The sequence below is a fragment of the Populus trichocarpa genome, chromosome 6 (assembly GCF_000002775.5).
Source record: "Populus trichocarpa isolate Nisqually-1 chromosome 6, P.trichocarpa_v4.1, whole genome shotgun sequence".
In the NCBI taxonomy this organism is placed as follows: Eukaryota; Viridiplantae; Streptophyta; class Magnoliopsida; order Malpighiales; family Salicaceae; genus Populus; species Populus trichocarpa.
Genome location: NC_037290.2, coordinates 129,903 through 147,566, shown reverse-complemented (window position 1 = coordinate 147,566; position 17,664 = coordinate 129,903). Strand labels below are relative to the sequence as shown.

The 17,664-nt window shown below is 37.5% G+C and overlaps 3 protein-coding genes across 3 annotated transcripts; 2 read left to right on the top strand and 1 right to left on the bottom strand.

Annotated features, from left to right (window-relative positions):
* Positions 1–1,110: 1,110 nt before the first annotated feature.
* On the bottom strand, positions 1,111–1,731 carry LOC112327846 (uncharacterized). Its single transcript, XM_024602697.2, has one exon. The coding sequence runs from the start codon at positions 1,729–1,731 to the stop codon at positions 1,111–1,113; it is 621 nt and encodes a 206-aa protein (XP_024458465.2).
* Positions 1,732–2,289: 558 nt separating this feature from the next.
* On the top strand, positions 2,290–4,689 carry LOC7489186 (ras-related protein RABB1c). Its single transcript, XM_002308703.4, has 5 exons — positions 2,290–2,737; positions 2,844–2,926; positions 3,321–3,525; positions 3,622–3,690; positions 4,387–4,689. The coding sequence occupies exons 1-5, from the start codon at positions 2,552–2,554 to the stop codon at positions 4,477–4,479; spliced, it is 636 nt and encodes a 211-aa protein (XP_002308739.1). The 5' UTR covers positions 2,290–2,551; the 3' UTR covers positions 4,480–4,689.
* Positions 4,690–5,372: 683 nt separating this feature from the next.
* On the top strand, positions 5,373–14,987 carry LOC7458458 (enhancer of mRNA-decapping protein 4). The gene is made up of 12 exons (XM_002308702.4): positions 5,373–6,677; positions 7,465–7,514; positions 7,581–7,737; positions 7,867–8,085; positions 8,409–8,537; positions 8,790–10,409; positions 10,919–11,278; positions 11,567–11,686; positions 12,004–12,174; positions 13,232–13,393; positions 13,555–13,680; positions 14,394–14,987. Exons 1-12 carry the CDS (start codon positions 5,781–5,783, stop codon positions 14,703–14,705), a joined length of 4,323 nt encoding a protein of 1,440 aa, XP_002308738.4. The 5' UTR covers positions 5,373–5,780; the 3' UTR covers positions 14,706–14,987.
* Positions 14,988–17,664: the final 2,677 nt, after the last annotated feature.

The window sequence follows — 17,664 nt, the reverse complement described above, 5'->3', positions numbered from 1 at the left end:
TGGTTAAAAAATATTGTGCACCAGAATAAGATGGGACATGATAACCACCCCAAATGTAAATGGAAAAGGTTGTCTAGTGAGTTTGGCTAAAGGACAGATAAAGCAAGTACTTGAAATACAAGTTTTATTGGCAAGGAATGAAAATAATGAAGATGCTTTATTTGAAGGGTGACCAAGTCGTTGATGCCACAAGTTGTCTGTGTTGGTGTGTACTGCATTGCATGTTCCTTTCGTTGAGTAATTGAGACAGTAAAGGCCCTCCTTCTCAGTTCCTGTCCCAATCATCTTCCCCGATCGTAGGTCCTGTATGACACAAATTTGTCTGAGAAAGATAGTAATGCAGAATGAATCAAATGCTAGTTTGCTCACAGAAATCAGGTTAAGATAGAAGAGTGGGACGCAAAGAACATTATGAAGAACAAAGTGTGGAGAGAAAGATACTGTGCCAATATGAGTAACGTGTGTGGAGGTTCCATCAGGAAGCTTAACCCAACGGTTATGGACTGATTTTAGAGAGGTAAGCAAATTTGGGTTACAAACAATGTGATCACTTGCACCACTGTCCGGTATCCATGTGGTTTCTTTACTACTGTGTGCAAACCGAAATGCTTTACTTGAGAGTTCCTCATAATTTGGAATGTTACCAACTAGATTGGCTGAGGCAGACTTTGTTTTTGTTAAAAGCTGACTGAGAAGTTGATGGCACTCCTCTCGTGAGAAAGGAAAATCAGGCAAAGCTTCCTTACTATTATTTTGAGGAGCTACATGATTTGCTTTCGATCTTGTTTGTCCACCTGCAGTAGCGTTCTTTCTTCTTCGGCAATAATCATAGGTATGTCCTTTTCCATTGCAATATGTGCATTTGAGATGAGCTCTGCAGTTCTTTGTGTTGTGATTATTCATGTTGCATTTTTCACAAAATTTAGCTTCTCCTTCTGTAGAGTTAAAATCACGGGTCACCTTCTTTACTGCAAAAGTAGATGCTTCTGGTGGTGTCGTCGACTTTCCAGTAAAAGCCTCTGCCTGCTTTTCATGACGCAAAACCATTGCATAGGCTTTATTCAGGTTCGGAAGGGGATCCATGCCTATTATATTGCTTCGAGTTTCTGCTTAGCTTTCATTAAGCCCCATCAAGAACTTCATGGTCTTTTGTGTCTCCATGAAAACCTTAACCACGGTAGCTGCCTCACAATTGCAAGGGGGGAACGCACAGAGGGCATCCTTCTCATCCCACAGGCTTTTGAGTTTCGTGAAAAAAGACGTGACTGAGTTTGTACTTTGTTCACAATCATGAATGGCATTTTCTATATAGAACAATGAAACAGTGTTAGTTTGAGAAAATCTCTCTTTCAGTTCTAGCCATATACCTCTTGTGTCCTTGCAATGAATGACACTGCCTGAGATATCTTTCGATATTACTCCCAGCAGCCAGGTTTTCACAAGAATGTCACAGCGGTCCCATTGTTGTTGCTCATCAGGATTATGAGTCGGTCTCTTGAGAGTTCCATCTACAAATCCCTTCTTGTTTTTTATAGTAAGTGCCATGCTCATTGACTGTACCCATGTTGTGTAATTGTCTTCCATCAGCGATTGTGAAACGAGGACAACGCTTGGTTGATCTGAGTGATGGAGAAAAAATGGATGATTGGAGTTCTCCCATGGTTCTGAGGTCTTGAAAGAGTTTGAGCTCTTGTTCTGTTCAAGAAGCTTTTGGTCTTCGTCACCAGCCATGAGATATTTGTTTGTGTGGATTCATGGATTGTATGGATTTCTAGTTTTTCAGAACCAGTGCTCTAATACCATAAAGAGAATAATAATATTGTATTCTGTTTATTGAATAGTGCAAAGAAGCACGACATATATATACACAGTTTACATACAATCAGATCCACTATTCTAGGAGATATTCTAAGAGCTATTCTAGGATTAACATTGGTGAATCGTAATCCCATTGATTACAGTATATCACCTAATTATTTGGGATTCTTTCCTTCAATAATTTCATATAAAAATTTACTTTTAAAAAAATAGAAATTTGACCAATTTTATTATTTTTTTTTTAAATTTCGGGGAATAACCTCAATTATTTTTCTTCATCCGGTTTTAATAACCATACTCAGTCTTAAGTCTTAACATCATAATTTTTGAAGGATTTTAAAGATGGTAATTAATATTAAGCAAGAAAAGAAAAGAGCTGAGCGAAGGAAGGAAGGAAGCCCATGATGATGCTCGGTAATGGGCCTGTGGGCTACTACAAAATAATAATAATAACAAAAAGAAAAAGAAAAGGAAAGGCAGGTGAAGGAGGGAGGGACAGCGAGGAGGACAAGAAAGAAACAAAGAAGAGAGAAGAGAAGAGAAGAGAAGCCTAATATAACGTGTGCGCTTCGCCGGTGAAATTCACTAATTGCAGCCAAGACTTTTAGATTGCTTTCTCTCGAAGACAAACCCTAAACCTTCAGATTTCAGTTATCAATTTCTATCTTCTTTTTCCTTTTTCCTTAATCGTAAAAGAAAAGAAGTCTGATCTGATCACAGTTTGATTACAAAAATGTCATACGCCTATCTGTTCAAGTACATAATCATCGGCGATACAGGAGTAGGGAAATCGTGCCTATTGCTTCAATTCACTGACAAGAGATTCCAGCCCGTCCATGACCTCACCATTGGTGTTGAGTTTGGAGCTCGTATGATCACCATCGACAACAAGCCTATCAAGCTTCAAATTTGGGACACCGTTCGTTCCCTTACCTTCCTTTCCCGTGTTCTTAATCTCTTCTCTTACGAAACAAGTCTATAATTATGTTTAAATCTTCATTTTTTATGATTTTGATTTATTTTAGGCGGGTCAAGAATCGTTTAGATCTATCACCAGGTCTTATTACAGAGGTGCTGCTGGTGCTTTGCTTGTCTATGATATTACCAGGTACCCTTCCTTCTTATGCTTGTTTCTTCTAGCCCAACAACAAAACTTCAACTTACGATGATGATCTTTTCATGTTTTTTTTTTCTTTTCCTGTCTCCTTAAATGCGATGATGGTATCTATTTCTGTTTCAAAACCTGCTTTTACCCTTTTCTTTTACTTTATCTAAAACAAACAACTCTTTGTTCCAATACTTTCCTTAAAATTATTGTTGTTGTTGCTGTTGTCAATGCTTCTATAATCCTTGGCATGCCTCGTTACTTCATCTAATGTCTCGAGGCAGCTAGAGGCGGTTTGTTTTTGCATCGAAATGTTTGTGTTTCTGGTCTCAAGTGTCAATATTGTAGCATAAGCTAGCAACTGAATGATATTTGGCTGTTTAACTTTCTCATTCAGGAGGGAAACTTTTAACCACTTGGCTAGCTGGCTTGAGGATGCAAGGCAGCATGCTAACGCAAACATGACCATTATGCTCATTGGTAATAAGTGTGATCTTGCTCATAGAAGGGCCGTCAGCACCGAAGAAGGTGAACAGTTTGCAAAGGAACATGGCTTGATCTTCATGGAGGCCTCTGCAAAAACTGCTCAGAATGTCGAGGAGGTGAATAATAAACATAATGACCTATATGTTGAAACACTTGTTGACTTCTTCTTTGTTGTTTGTCTAATTTTTCTAATGCCAACATTCTTTGTGCAGGCTTTTATCAAAACAGCTGCAACAATATATAAGAAGATTCAGGATGGAGTTTTTGATGTATCAAATGAGGTCAGGCCTATTTCTTTTGCACAGTATTTTCCACATTTCAAATAATGTTCTTTGAGGGTTCACAAATTGAAATATTATTCTTATTTTGATCTTTTAATCGTTAACATGCAAGTTTTTGTGACCTTAATATCTTTTCATCTTATATTGTCGATTTGCATTGCTCACAGTTTTTGAAGCATGGTTAATATGCATGTAGAGACATGACATGATGCTGGCACTCATGTCTTCAATTATTAATGGATGAAAGTTGTAAATGATTTGGCTGATATTCTATTTGGATGTTCGCTTCATGCTAACACTCATTTTCTCTTATTTGATTAGCTGCTTTCCACTTATTAACTATATGAAGCTTAAAACTTTTGAAATTTAGCTATATTGGTATTGGTCTTTACTTGCTTGGACATTGCTCTTTATGTTGTTCTTCTCATGAAATGAAATGAGTGACATCAATCGGTATCCTGACAGTTATATAGTACTCCATAAGGTTTTCAATAAGATAAGGTTTCTTACCATCTTTCTTAAGTGTTAGTATAGGAGTTTTCATGAGCTCAATCCATTCTCAAATAGCTTTTCAATTTGCACTTACAGTTTTGAAGCATTGTCAATATGCATGTATTGACACTGATTCCATTTCACCAGTATTATTAGATGAATTTGAAAATAGTTTGGCTGATATTCTAATGGGATGTTCTGCAGTCTTATGGGATAAAAGTTGGGTATGGAGGAATTCCGGGGCCATCAGGAGGCAGGGATGGCGGTTCTGCTCAAGCTGGAGGCTGTTGCAGTTGAAATTGAATACCCATTTTCTATACTTGAGCGCAACCAATTTACATATTTATTCTGTTCTTTATGATTTTCTCCTGTTTTTTAGTCTGAACGTTGTGACTTGTTTTCTGTAAGTGTCAATTCAGGGTATAACGTATATGTATAATCCATCTTGATGCCGTGTCCATTGATTGTAAATCCATTGGTTGCTCTTCTGCTTCTCGTTTCCTTCGATACTGGGCTGTTCTAGTTTCATTTCTTCTGCATGTGTTGAAACATAACCTTAAATTTGGGGGGGGGGGGGGGGGGGGGGGTAAAGTGTTCTCCTTCGTGTTAATCTTTTGAATTTTTTGTGTGGGGCCACAATAGCTCTGTTTTCATCTGCTGGGGTTTATGAATTTCAGAGTAAAATTTAATTGGTTAAATAAATAATAATCTCTCTCATTTGCAATGCTTCTTCAACTTCTCCATGCATATAAATAAACGCATAATCTCTCAGAGAAAAGAAGAGAGCTTGGCAAACATGGATATTTGATTATGTTGCAATGCCTTCCACAAACAATGAATGAAGGATCGTAGCCGAGCTCATTTTGGGTAACTTGTTGAATACAAGTTTCCTAGGAAAGCATGCAACCTGGTATTTTAACCTAGGAAAGCAAAAAAAGTTCGGAGATTCTGCAGAAGAGAGTTGTACTAACAAGTAGTTTAGTCTATGAGTTGATCAACTTGGGAAGTTGGGAAGTGCTTGTGATTCCAGTAGTGGAGATGCAAACTTGGGTTACGTGTACCAACGACAGATGGGAGTAGTGGAGCAATGTCTGCTACCTCTGCGGATGACATTCACAGAAGAAGACGACGATAAATAATGATTATAATAATAATAATAATAATACAAAATTGGTAATAGGAGCACTAATTACTACTTCAACAAATGAGGGGAAAAAATCGCTAAAAATTCTCTCTTTCCATTTTTTCCACTCTCTGTTTGCTGTCCATTGGGCATCAATCTGCACATCCGAGCAAACTACTACATAAAAAGACTTGCTTTTTTCTTCAATCTCTCTCTTTCTTCTCAAAATCCTCACTCCATCCCTACCCTACTTTGGGACGACAAAAGGGGGAGAGAGAGAGAGAGAGATAAAGGAGTGTCCTCCCCTCTCTGATCTGAAAATGATTCAAACTTGAACGGATCCATGAATCCCTTCACTCTGTAAGCCTTTTCAAATCTCTCTCCTTCTCTCTCTCTTCATCAGTCTGATTGATTGTTTCCAATTACTAGTATATTATTATATCAGATCAATTCTTGTTGTTGTTGTTGCTTAATAATGGCTTCACCTGGTATTCCACATCAACAAGGAGGTGGGGGGGTAATAGGAGGAGGAGGAGGAGGTTTTGATATGAATAAACTGCTTAAACCCTCTTCTGCAAATCCTATGAGTATAATGCAACCCCCAAACCAACAACAACAACAGGGTCCTTCTCCCAATAGTAACACTATCACCACCGAGAATCTCACTACCTCTCCTTCCTTCCCTCTCCCTTCCTCTTCTCCACCTTATCTAACTCCATCTTCTTCTTATCCACCTCCTACTGGCCCTTATCACCCTTTTCACCACCCTCACTATCTCTCCCCTTACCCTCCTCCTCCTCCTCCTTTTCAGCAACTTCACAATCAGTTCCTTACTAATACTAATATCCATCACCAAAATAGACCACAGCCCATCTCTTCTTTTGCACCTCCTCCTCCTCTCTCACCTAGTAATTCAGGTGGTGCTGTTTTGATGGACATCTTGACCAATCAAAACCAACAGCAGCCACCTCTCTCCAGTAATCTTAGTGGGCCTTTCCCTTCTTATGCTTCCTCCGCTGTATCCACCGCCACCAGTGCTCCTCCTGTCCCCTCTGCCCCTCCTGTTAGTTTAGCATCTCCGACGCAGCAATGCTGCCCTCCTCCAGTGAGGATGCTCAGCACCAAGCTCCCTAAGGGCCGGCATTTGAATGGAAACCATGTCGTGTATGATATTGATGTGAGATTGCAAGGTGAGGTGCAGCCTCAACTTGAAGTCACTCCCATCACTAAATATGTCTCCGATCCTGGCCTTGTTCTCGGCCGTCAGATTGCTGTTAATAGGAATTACATTTGCTATGGGCTCAAGCCTGGTGCTATTCGTATCCTCAATATTAATACTGCTTTGAGATCATTGCTTCGCGGTCATAACCAGGTTATTTCTCTCTTCTTGTGAAGGTCTTACGATTATCTTGTGTTTTGTGTACCTAACCTTGATTGAAAATCGACATTCATGACATTATGTAATACAGTAATTGGCATTGTCTAACTGATAGTGAATCTCACCTTGTGATAATTGCTGAATCAGATTTCAATTAAAAAAGAATGTATTTGAAGTCTTTTTGATGAGCCATTACATATGAACATACTGCTAGAATGTTTGTTCTCAACTTATCTTGGCAAGTTGCAATAGTTGGATAGTGATTTTCAATAGCTGCACTCTCCAAATCAAGTGCAGGTAATATTCAAGTGACCAAGTTATGGAGGAAAACCCTTATTCCTAAATAATTAAACTTTCCTATTCCGCTGATGTCAAATTAATAAATCACATTACGGATATAAACATGAGAGTTTACCCATTCTTCTTTATTGCTTCTGGATACCATTTCGGTTTCAGTTCCATCAATTTGCTTACTGTACTTTGAGAAGAGAGGCAAAAATTCCTAATGCTTATGATAAAATCCTGATTTTGTTTGGTACTGAAGGTTCTTGATATAATAATCATGGCAGATTTTGGACAGACTTGCAGAGTAAGCCTCATTAATTTCATTACTTTAGTTGGCTGCTGTCCTTTCATGTTTAGAAGCAACCTCCACTGCCCAAATGTTGTAGCTTTCTTCTAGTTATGCAACATCTTTTGTGTACCTTTGATATCAATTTTCGTTATTTTTTTAATTACTAGTATAAAAACTATCTAAATCATTGCATGATTTTCTATGCAGAAAGTAACAGACATGGCTTTCTTCGCCGAGGATGTTCACCTTCTGGCCAGGTAAATTTTAGTATTGATATTTTCCTCTATTTCTAAGCAAAAAGATGCTTACTTTTATTCATGCAGTGCATGTGTTGATGGATGTGTTTTCATACGGAAGATCAATGAGGGCCCAGATGAGGAAGAAAAACCTCAAATTTTTGAAAGGATACTTCTTGCCCTTCACATAATAGCAGATGGAGAACTGGTCCACCCACGAGTGTGCTGGCATCCACACAAACAAGTAATTATGGATTTTGAAGTTAATGTTATCAAGATAAAATTCCCATCCCATCACATCTTTCACTCCTTGCACTGGTATTGATTTATGTTTTCTCTTACTATATCTTTACTGTAAATGAAAATGTTGCAGGAAATTTTGGTCGTTGCAATTGGAAACCTCATCCTGAAAATCGATACCAATAAAGTTGGAAAAGGCGCGGGATTTTCAGCTGAGCAACCTCTCGCTTGTCCTGTTGATAAGCTGATTGAAGGTGTCCAGCTTGTTGGTAAGCACGATGGCGAAGTCATTGAGTTGTCAATGTGTCAATGGATGACCACCCGTTTAGCTTCAGCTTCAACAGATGGCGTGGTTTGTTGCCTCCTTTTCCCCCTTACCTTGTAGTCTTTTAGTTTGTCATTTTTTTTTCTGCTGGTAGCTCTTGTAATACCTAAAGGTTACATAGTCTCAAACATTAACCAAACTCCCCCTCCTGCTTGTGGCACATATGGCAGGGATGGTCTATAACGAGCTGTGTTTGTAAGATCTCTTAGTTACATTTTAAGTCTGAGTTACGCCATTATCATTTTTTCTTTATGGTCATATCATCTAAGACTTGTCAATATATTCAAGATACGCAATGTAATATTCTTTTAGTGTTTTTTATACCCAAACACTTGTTGTCTGCTGCACAGGTCAAGATTTGGGAAGACTGTAAGGCAGTACCACTTGCAGTATTCAGACCACATGATGGTAATCCTGTAAATTCTGTGGCGTTCCTGACTGCCCCTGACCATCCTGATCACATTGTTCTTATCACTGGGGTAGGCTCCTATTCTTTTTGTTCTACACGATGGTAGTGCTTAATGATGCTAGACCTTTTTAGATGACTAGAGAGAATTTCATTATATGTAACTCAGCCATTTTTTACTGGCCTTTGATAAGAGTGATATGGTTATTTGATCATAGCAATTTATTTTCAAAATCACTTTCATGTTCTCTAAGGTGTTGATTTCCTTTAATACATATTCAATGTTTTGGATGTTTGGGCTTGCTTACATCTCTCCTATTTACAGGGCCCGCTGAATCAGGAACTGAAGATATGGGCCTCTGCAAGTGAGGAGGGCTGGTTGTTGCCTAGTAATGCTGAATCATGGCAGTGCAATCAGACTTTGACCTTGAAGAGTTCGGTTGAATCGAACGCTGAGGATGCATTCTTTGATCAAGTGGTAGCGCTGCCCTGTGCAGGCTTATTTCTGCTGGCAAATGCCAAGAAGAATGCCATATATGCTGTACACTTGGAATATGGGCCTTATCCTGCTGCAACCCGCATGGATTACATAGCTGAGTTTACAGTTACAATGCCTATTTTGAGTCTTACTGGAACTAGTGATAGTTTACCAAATGGAGAACATATTGTTCAGGTTTACTGTGTGCAAACACAAGCTATTCAACAATATGCGTTGAACTTGTCTCAATGCCTTCCACCACCTCTGGAGAACATGGAGTTGGAGAGAACAGAATCTAATGTTTCTCATGCTTTCGATGCTTCTAATTCTGATGGTTCCACTATTATGGAATCTTCTCATGGAAGTAAACCCACTTATATGTCTGCAGGTAACATCGCTTCCATACCACCAATGACTTCAAACAGTTCTGAAAATGCTCCTGCAGCAAATCATCCAGAAAGCTTATGTTCTTCTGATGTTAATAGCTCACTAGATATAGCTTCTTCTGGTGGGCAAACCAAGGCTACTGCATCACATAATAATGCTGACAATACCAACACTGTGCCACCCCTTCTACCGATGAGTCCAAGGTTGCCTCGAAAGTTGTCAGGTCTCCAGAGTCTGTCAAATAGCACAGATACTAGTTTGCAGCTCAGTGATCATGCTGGTGACCAGTCTGTTCCAGATTATTTGGTGGACCGCAGAATTGAAACTGTGAAGGAAAATGCAAGTGATACATCCTCTGGTGATAATTTGAGTAAGGGTGAGAAGAATGTCAAACAAACTGATATTGCAATGGTTTCTGAAACTCCAATAATGTTTAAACACCCAACCCATCTTATAACTCCATCGGAGATATTATCCAGGGCCGTTTCTTCTGAAAATTCCCAAACCACTCAGGGCCTGAATGTCACAGAGGCAAAGATTCAGGATGTGCTTGTGAACAATGATATTGAAAGTGCTGAAGTGGAGCTTAAAGTTGTTGGAGAGACAGGAACTGATCAAAATAATGACTTTGACTTGCCCAGAGAATCTCACACTGCTGTTGCAGAGAAGAAAGAGAAATCCTTCTACTCTCAGGCCTCAGATCTCGGCATTCAGATGGCAAGAGATTGTTGTGTGGAAGCATATAGTGTTGGGCCAGTCCAACAAGTTGATGAAGGTAGTATTACTGAGGTACTTGATAGACCTCCTAGTGATGAAGATGAGAAGCAAGATATGACTAAAGATGTGCCTGCAAAACGTGGTGAACCAGAAACTTCTGTGGAAGTTCCCCAGCCCCCAGCCCCTACAACTAAAGCAAAAAAACCAAAAGGGAAAAGTTCGCAAGTATCCGTTCAATCTTCCCCTTCCCCGAGTCCATTCAACTCTACTGATTCATCCAAGGAACCAGGTTGCAGTCCCTGTGCCCAATCTAGTGATGCTGCTTTACCTCAGATATTGGACATGCAGGATACACTTGATCAGGTGATTAGACTTTTGATTGACTGTTCTTTATATGTGATTTGCAGTTATATGGTTACAATAGACGTGCTTTATGTCATGTTTCCCATCAGTTTGCTGCTTGGATCTGACTTTTCTGATGTCATGTATTGATTACTTGAGACAACTTACAGTATGTCATCATCTTAAGAATATCACCTTTTTATTCTTTTCTTTTTTTTATTATATTTTCTGAACTATTAAAATCAACTATCGCACTGTTTATCATCCTCTTTTTTCTATTTTTTATTTTTTTAATCAGCTTATTGTCACCTCCTTGCTTGACATTGTGTGTCTACTATTTTTCTGGCTCATCCCCAAATCTGATCCCATTTCTTGAAACCCAATCGCCCAAATTTTGCTAGAACATGCCTAGATACCTTTCTTCTCCTCCATTGGTTTCCTCTATCCAATAATCTGTTCATGCATTTCTTCTTTTAGATGGATGCATTCATAAATGGTTCAAGACTAATGATTTTGTGCATGTTTCACAGTTAATGAACATGCAGAAAGAAATGCAGAAGCAGATGAATACAATGATTTCTGTCCTGGTTTCCAAAGAAGGCAAAAGACTAGAGGCATCATTGGGCCGGAGTATTGAGAAAGTTGTTAGGGCTAACACAGATGCTCTATGGGTTCGTTTTCAAGAAGAAAACACTAAGCTTGAGAAATTAGAAAGGGACCGAATACAGCAGTTAGCAAATTTGATTACAAATTTTATAAACAAGGATTTGCCAACAGCTTTGGAGAAAACTTTAAAGAAGGAAATAGCTGCAATTGGACCTGCTGTTGCTCGTGCTATCACTCCCATTTTGGAGAAAAGCATATCATCATCTATTATGGAGTCATTCCAGGTTAAATGTCTATGCTCCTCGTTTGTCAACATTTCTATTCTTGTTTTGGTGACCTATTAAATTGAAGCAATTCATTCTGTTTCTTTTTATATCACAAACATAATCATGGAAACTGGGAGTCATGCACAGATGTCCAATTGTCTTTGCTCTAGACGATGGTTTAATTCGTTAAATGCTTAATAGTTTAGCATAATTATCCAATTCTCATTAACTTTCAAAAGTTGCTTAATTGTTTGTGTGGTTCATGTGCTCTTTACTGATCAAGGTTTCTTTATGTGGGCTTAGCAGAAAGGGGTGGGAGAGAAGGCAGTGAATCAGCTAGAGAAGACAGTTAGTTCAAAGCTTGAAGTTACAGTGGCCAGGCAAATCCAATCACAGTTTCAAACTTCTGGCAAGCAAGCTCTTCAGGTTATTTGATATTCATTCTCTGAACAATATCCTTGCATAAACCCTTAATTCAATTGACAAGTTAGTTAAGCTTTATTCATCTCTCTTTACATAGGACTTTAAGGACCTTCTTTGCCCCAGTGATTTTTTGTTAGTTTCTTTTGGACAGAATGTGCAATTGTTTTAGAAATCTTGTTTGTCTTTTCCTTGGAAGAATGAATGGTGATATACCTTTTTTCATATGCATTGAGAAACTTCTCTTTTAAATCTCATTTCATGAAGCAAAAAGATGGAGAACTTTCTGATAATGAAAAAAATTGTACTGTTGGTATTTGCAGGATGCATTAAGGTCTACTCTAGAAGCCTCAATTATTCCTGCGTTTGAGATGTCCTGCAAAGCTATGTTTGATCAAGTTGATGCCACATTTCAGAAAGAGCTTAGTAAGCATATAAATGACACTCAGCAACAGTTCAATTCCATGCATTCTCCTTTGGCCATCGCTCTGAGGGTATGTGTACATTTGATATTTATAGTAGGTATCTTATATATTCATGTTCCTAGTTCCTTATTTAATATTATAATTCCACTCTCTTTTTATTGGGGGGGATTAGATTTAATCAAATATGCATCGTACTTATCGTATTTCTTCTTTAACTAATGGATTTAGCCTGCTGTTTATCTATAATGTGTGAAAAGATTTTTCAGTTGTTAAATTTTTTGGACTGAAGGGTCCTTTCTGGTGTGTTAGATCTCTAAGAACACCCTTATTGTGAAATTATTCCTCAATGTTTTACTGAAGCAAGTATAAAAAATGTTATGATTGATTTCTAAAAGACTATTAACCACTGAGTTTTTTTTTTTTCAACTACAGGATCCTTATATTGTATTAGTTCTCTAAATACAGCTTTTGTTAGTGTGTATACTGTGGAATTATTCCTCCTATTCTAACTGATGCCAGTTTTTTTATTCTAAATGACTTCTAAACCATCATATATTCAAAGATCCTCAATACTATTCTTTCCTAATTTAAATGGAAAACTAAGTCGTACCATTGGAGAGGTCTCATTCTTAATCCTTCTCTTTTCTTTTGGAACTAATATCAAATGAAACAAGCAGTAGTGTAGCATCTTAATCTCCTTTCAGAAGCAAGTTTCCCTGCTATGGGTAACCACACAATAGTTTATGGTGGCAGGGAGGTACTGCTTTTGACCAACAGCAGATGTTTGGTATTACGGCCAACCATAAAGCTGAACAAGTCCTGATATTTAGTTGTTGCACTGGCTCTTAAATTTTCTGCATCCTTTTCTTTTCTTCTTCATGCACGTGGGAGTTGCAAATTGAGATTTTTCACCTTTGATTTCTTTGCATGTTTACAGTGGCAAGTTGACAAGCTTCCATTGTACTTTCAATGATAAGCTTGCAATAATATCGAAGTGGGTAATTCTGTAGGAGGGAATGATTTCCTTTGCATGGACCTAATGGTGTTATTAGATTGAAGAGCATGTCATATCGTATCTTTTATTATTTTCTGTTTAAAATTTTGTATTACAAACACATTATTGCAGGATGCTATCAATTCAGCATCATCACTCACTCAAACCTTAAGTGGAGAGCTGGCTGATGGCCAACGACAGCTCTTAGCTATGGCAGCTGCAGGTGCAAACTCAGAAGTAGGAAATCCATCAGCAAAGTTGGGCAATGGACCATTGCCTGGTTTGCATGAGATGGTATGCCTTTTGTTTTATTGCTGAGCTTTTTTTCTTGTGTGTATTTAGTAGCTTCCCGGTTAAAGAGCACACAATGATCTTCTGTTTAAAATGATAAATTTGCAGTGGAAGTTACAATGCTTTTAGTTGCATCTGACTTCTAGATGTGTTTATATCTGCAGCCCGAGGCACCTTTGGATCCAACAAAAGAATTATCAAGGTTAATAGCTGAGCGGAAGTATGAGGAAGCATTCACTGTAGCTCTGCACAGAAATGATGTCACAATAGTTTCCTGGTTATGTTCTCAGGTAATGCTGCCATTGATTTTAGAAAGATACACTCCCCCCATTGTACCAAAGTAGAGTCAAGGCAGGATTTTTATTCCAATATGTCTGGCTTAAGAAGTGTTTGTAGCTAACCTAGGACTGGTAAATTGCATTCATGCTTTAAGCCACATTCAAAGACTTAATTATATGCATGTCTAATGTGCTCAAATCCGTAAAAATTGAGTGGATGAGCAAAACATAACTTGACTCAGCTATAATCTACTTGGTTGGAGTCAAATGCAAGTATTTTGTTATCTTGTGAGATGCAACCTTTTGATTCCATTTCTTGCATCCTCTGTGGCCACAGCTCTCCTTGTAATCTACCAATTTTAACCAAGCCACTAAATCATTGGATTTTTTTCAACTTCAGAATTTAGATTGGACAAACAGTGCCAGGAATTGTTAAAGTCGAATATTTGTGATGTTTGACCTTTTTAGGTGATTCAAGTTAATTTAAATACAATCAAATTAGAATTTTCCTGGTGTGAATACTATGTCTTTTAAATTTTTCTTTATCTTTTTGTTGCATGTTTACAGTGGGACCAGGCAGGTGCCCACTCGAAAAACTTAAAAGTGATGGAATTCATCTGGTTGCTTAAATTGTTTCTTTGACAAGAAACAAATTAAATTGCTTCTGTTTCTCAATAATTTTCACAGTGATCAAACACATGATTTATATTTGCTGGTTTCGCTAGGTTGATCTACAAGGGATATTGTCCATGTCACCGCTACCACCTCTAAGCCAAGGAGTTCTGCTGGCCCTTCTACAGCAATTGGCATGTGATATTAGTAACGAAACCTCTAGAAAGTTGGGATGGATGACAGATGTGGCTGCTGCTATAAACCCTGTGGATCCAATGATTGCAGTGCATGTAAGACCAATCTTTGAACAGGTCTACCAGATAGTTATCAATCAAAGGAGTCTACCTAGTACATCTGCTTCAGAAGCCCCAGGCATACGCCTTCTTCTGGTTGTCATAAATTCTGTGCTAAGGAGCTGTAAATGATTGTTTCCCTTTTTTGCCTACCATTTTGTGGAAATCTGTAACATGGCACTTCTATTTTTTGGTTGTATAGGGTTCTAGGAAAGTTCCAGGGAATCAGAATTGTTTGAAAAGTATTTATTGATTGTGTGATTCTTCCTTCCACAATCCTCTTTATCCATTGTTGGCTAGTTTCAAGGTGTGGATTCAATATAACACTGATCGAGCTGTTTTTCAGTGATTTTTGTCCATCCTGTAGTTTCACTTTATGATGATCGTAATAATTCTACTTGACAAATTCCTGTACTCTTATGATTTGAACTTTTTTGTTACCTTCGAAAATGGAAAAACTAAGGTAGAGGTTGCCACAGAAAGAAATGTACAAAAGATCTTGATTCCAGCATTGATGTTGGAAATTACGTTACGAGCAAGGTGTGATCTCTTTGTTGTCCTTTTGGGTTGCATGCGTGTGGTTACAGGTCTTCATTTCATTTTATATCCTTGTTTTCGTTTCTTAAACTAAATCTATTTTTATTTCTTCCGTGTGTTCTTTGTGTCAGTAACATTAATCAAATGTAATCTGCATCACTTTTCAATCAGTTTTTGAAGCTACGATCCTATATTTATATGTTGTTGAACTCCCTCAAAAATGTGAGAATTGAACTAGGATCATAGACTGATTGTTCAAGAAAAAGTTTACATAAAAACGAAACTCGTTATGAAAAACATAAATGAGAAGAACCCTACTTTTATACAAGAGAGCTAGGTGCATGTACAGAAAGATTCCTCCTCCAAGAGATAACTACGAGCAGCCATCAGAACGTGGTCACGCTGAGAAGATCATCTTCTGCAAGATTGAAAGAGAACAAATTCGAGAAATTGCCAGATGAATTAATCCGCCTTATCTAGACAAAAATTCTACGCCAAAACTCAAATCCGGTGCACCTCAGGCTGCAAGCACTTGCATTGCCTCGTGTCCAAAATGAAAACTCTCCCTCTCAAGTTCTCATATATAACACTGCTACAATCCTCACCTTTATAGAGAAGTGATGGATACTCAAGAAGAGAAAGATAAGTTCATAAAGTGCTGAAAGGTGTTTAATAAATTCTGCTTGTTGAAACATCAATACATTTATAGCCTTTCAAACCCCCCCTGCCGCAAGGACTCCTGCACAGACTCTGCGGCCAGCAGCTTCTTCCCTGTTTCCGCCGCTGTTTCCTAGCTTTGTTCTCATCCTTCTAGCTCTATTGTAGGCATTTTTCAGCAGCAGCCTGCCTTAGTTCTCATCGTATTACTTTAGCACTCTCATTATCCTTGTGTTATATATCAATACTGCCTGGGATCCTAGTTTTGCAGCCAAACCAAGGTCATTTCTTTCTTCTTGCACGGTTCTATCCTTTTGCTTCTGCCTTCTGTTGTATATAATAGATTTTTTGTTTCATGGCATAAAAAAAAGGAAAAGAAAAGGGCTTGTAATATGCCATTTTTTAGGTACTAAAGTGTTCTGGGCAGGGAATTGGTAGTAGTGTTGCAATTTGGTTGGATTAGTTTGTGTGGTTCTTCTATAACCTTCTCTGTCTATCATTGTTTCTAGTTTTAAAGAGGGTATTAATCCAACAGAATGCTGACCTGAATTTCCAGATTGCATGTCATGTCAGCTACTTTCTTTTTTTTAATCATTTTCCATCACCTAATATATCTCCGATCCTGGCCTAGTTCGTGGCTGTTACATTTTGCTGTTAAAAGGAATCTGGCAAGTATATTTCTATCCTTAATATGTCAACAGTAACTTGAGATCCTAGCTTTGCAGCCAAAACTAGGTTGTTTCCTTCTTCCATTGCTATCTCTTCTGTCTTCTGTTCTAAATTAGTGCTAATGCTTCTGTAATTCAAGACATCAGAATAAAAAAATAAATAAAAATGCATGGAATACAGGGTTCTAGGAAAAAAGTTGAAATGATATGATTTGCTTGAATTACTTCAGTATTTTGGACAAATTAGGTAATTAGCATAGAAATTAAAAAGAAATGGAGAATTAACACCTGAGTAAAAAGTTTTGACAAAATAGCACACTTTTGAATATCGTGAATCAGAACCGTGATATTTAATTAATGTTGTGGTTTAGAAACACGATATATAATTGATGTTGCATTTCTGAATTGCGACAATTAATTAATATCGCATTTCAAAACCGCAATATTAATTAAATGTCGTAGTTCAGAACCGCGACATCAATTAAATTTCATTGCCCATCACAATCATTCTATGAAAATTTCAGCGACAAGTTTCCATTTATCTAAATCTAACAAAAAATGGTTATTATAATTGATGTTGCATTTTTGAATTCCGACAATTAATTAATGTTGCATTTCAAAACCGTAATATTAATTAAATGTCGTCGTTCAGAACCGCGACATCAATTAAATTCCATAAGCCATCGTAGTCATTCTATGAAAATTCCAGCAACAAGTTTCCATTTATCTAAATCTAGCAAAAAATGGTTATTATGAGATTTATCATTTAGTTTGTTAATATTATATTTAATTTAGTTAATGATTTTAGAGGGTAAGAAAATTTCTATTTTTAACAAAATTTGGGCATAGAACCATAACTAAAATTTTGTCCGGTTTAAAAGTATCTGTAAAGAACCACAATAACCAAACACAATAAATTCTTATATTTTATAATCACAAGTAGCCTAAAAAAATACAAATAAGTAAAATATATACATGCAAAATGAATCTTAAATACTTAAATAATAAAACATTTTAGTAATTGAAATCCCAAAATATATCAACAACCTATCTATCTATATGTCTATGTCATCTACTGGATGATCCAGGCTCATCAATAGCACAACTGCATTCTCCTCTTACTCTTATCTAAGTGACCTTGTTCTCTATCATGGTATCATCAAGAGTTAACTTCTCTTCAAAGATATCAAATCCATTGTGGCAAACATTTAATCATCAATATGTATAAG